At 33.0% G+C, this 1,720-nt stretch overlaps 1 protein-coding gene across 1 annotated transcript in view; it reads left to right on the top strand.

Moving 5' to 3' along the window:
- NBN (nibrin) overlaps window positions 1-1,720 on the top strand; it is a 47,508-nt gene that overhangs the window by 37,406 nt on the left and 8,382 nt on the right. Inside the window, exons 13-14 of the mRNA XM_008586201.1 lie at window positions 29-249; window positions 1,350-1,463. Of these exons, the coding sequence (XP_008584423.1) occupies window positions 29-249; window positions 1,350-1,463 (335 nt within the window). The remainder of the gene's footprint in view (window positions 1-28; window positions 250-1,349; window positions 1,464-1,720) is intronic.

Raw genomic sequence — 1,720 nt, 5'->3', positions numbered from 1 at the left:
TTTTTTTTGTAGATTCCTAAATAACAAGTAATTTTCCTTTTCATATTTCTTATTTCTTCTATATCTTATCTATGTATCTTAACCACATTTAAGAACAATGATGAACTTCAGGACAATAGTGAGATGCTTCCAAGAAAGGTGTTACTGACTGAATTTAGATCACTGGTGGTTAATAACTTTACTTCCAGAAATCCGTCTGATATAAATAATGATTATGGTCAACTAAAGAATTTCAAGAAATTCAAAAAGGTGGGTATTTTTTTAACTGTAGCACAAGAGGGCGGTGTTTGAAGTGTTTTTAGAAATAACTACTGATGTTAAACAGGAATAAGAGCAGTTTATGTCAAAACCTGATGCTATTACTTCTGCTTAAAATGGTTAAAAAACTACACAAGGAAGGACATGAACTGACAGTTAATATATGGAACACCTAGAATGAAACAGATCTCATCAAGACTGAATTGTTTACAGGTTGCTGTTTACCTGGTTTCCCCTACCTTAAGAAGATTTTATTTATAATGACAAGATCTTTCCAGTTCTAGTATTGATCTATGACTCCTTGAAGGAGTTCTTTACTTTATGAGGGGTTCAGACTTTATGAAGATAAAAGATTTGTTTGAAATAACTGAGCACATTAAGTAATGAAAACTATAGGCATTTTATTATTACATGTATATATAAAACAAAATATGAATACGTACACTATTACCATCAGACCTCAGTTCCTCCTCATTTAGGAACTGATATTTATCTTATCAGCCTGGTTAAAAGAATATTTCTGATCCAGTCTTTATTCTTTTGTTGTCTATTCTGGGATATCTGCTTCTTGTCCCACACCTATTACTAGCTGCTTTGCTTATGCAGTTGATCAGAGTATGGTAATTATTTCAAAAGTGATTTTTTGGAAAACTGCTTTTTTCCATTGAAATTGTCTTCAGTGCTAGACTTAAATTTTCATCAGAACTAGAAAGGGCTTAAACTTTGAAATCTTTAGAACAAAGTATAATGCTTTAAATTATAGTGTGTGTGTTCACCTTGAGTTGCTTTTAATTGCTAGATGAGAAAAGGCAATCTTTGATTTAAAAACTCCAAATATAAAAATCTTAAAATTCTTCTTAGTACATAAATTCCAGTGACATATCTAAATCTGGATACAGTAATAGCTAGGAAAAATAAGGGCAAAAACAGGTGGATATAGGACAGAGTTAGTTACCTCTTTCTCACTTTCATAGACATCTTTGGCATTTATGTTATACATGATGTGCAAGCTTTCCTTTTTAGCTTTAAAAAAATGGTCATCTTAATTTGTTAATGTGTTTAAACCTCACTACTTTTTTTTTACTTAAAAGGTCACATTTCCTGGAGCAGGAAAACTTCCACACATCATTGGAGGATCAGATCTGATAGCTCATCATGCTCGAAAGAATACAGAATTAGAAGAGTGGTTAAGGCAGGAAATGGAGGTTAGTAGGAAGTAAGGCCCAGAAACTTGTTCGAATTGCACTTTGGTCCCTTGTGGTTCTCTTATAGCAAATTCTTCTTAAAACCAAACTTAAGATAAGTGACCTAAGGTCATTCATTCAGGAGAATTTGTGAGTTACAAGGCACTAAGATTCATCTGTACCTTTCCATAACACTTATTTAAGGTAATTCTAATTTTATTTGTTAAAAAAGTGAGACCTAGGGCCGGCCCCGTGGCGCACTGGAGAGTGCGCCACTT

Source organism: Galeopterus variegatus, unplaced genomic scaffold, assembly GCF_000696425.1.
Source record: "Galeopterus variegatus unplaced genomic scaffold, G_variegatus-3.0.2 Scaffold3872, whole genome shotgun sequence".
NCBI lineage: Eukaryota > Metazoa > Chordata > Mammalia > Dermoptera > Cynocephalidae > Galeopterus > Galeopterus variegatus.
The sequence above is the reverse complement of the archived record's forward strand: the minus strand, read 5'-3'. Positions and strand labels throughout refer to the sequence as shown.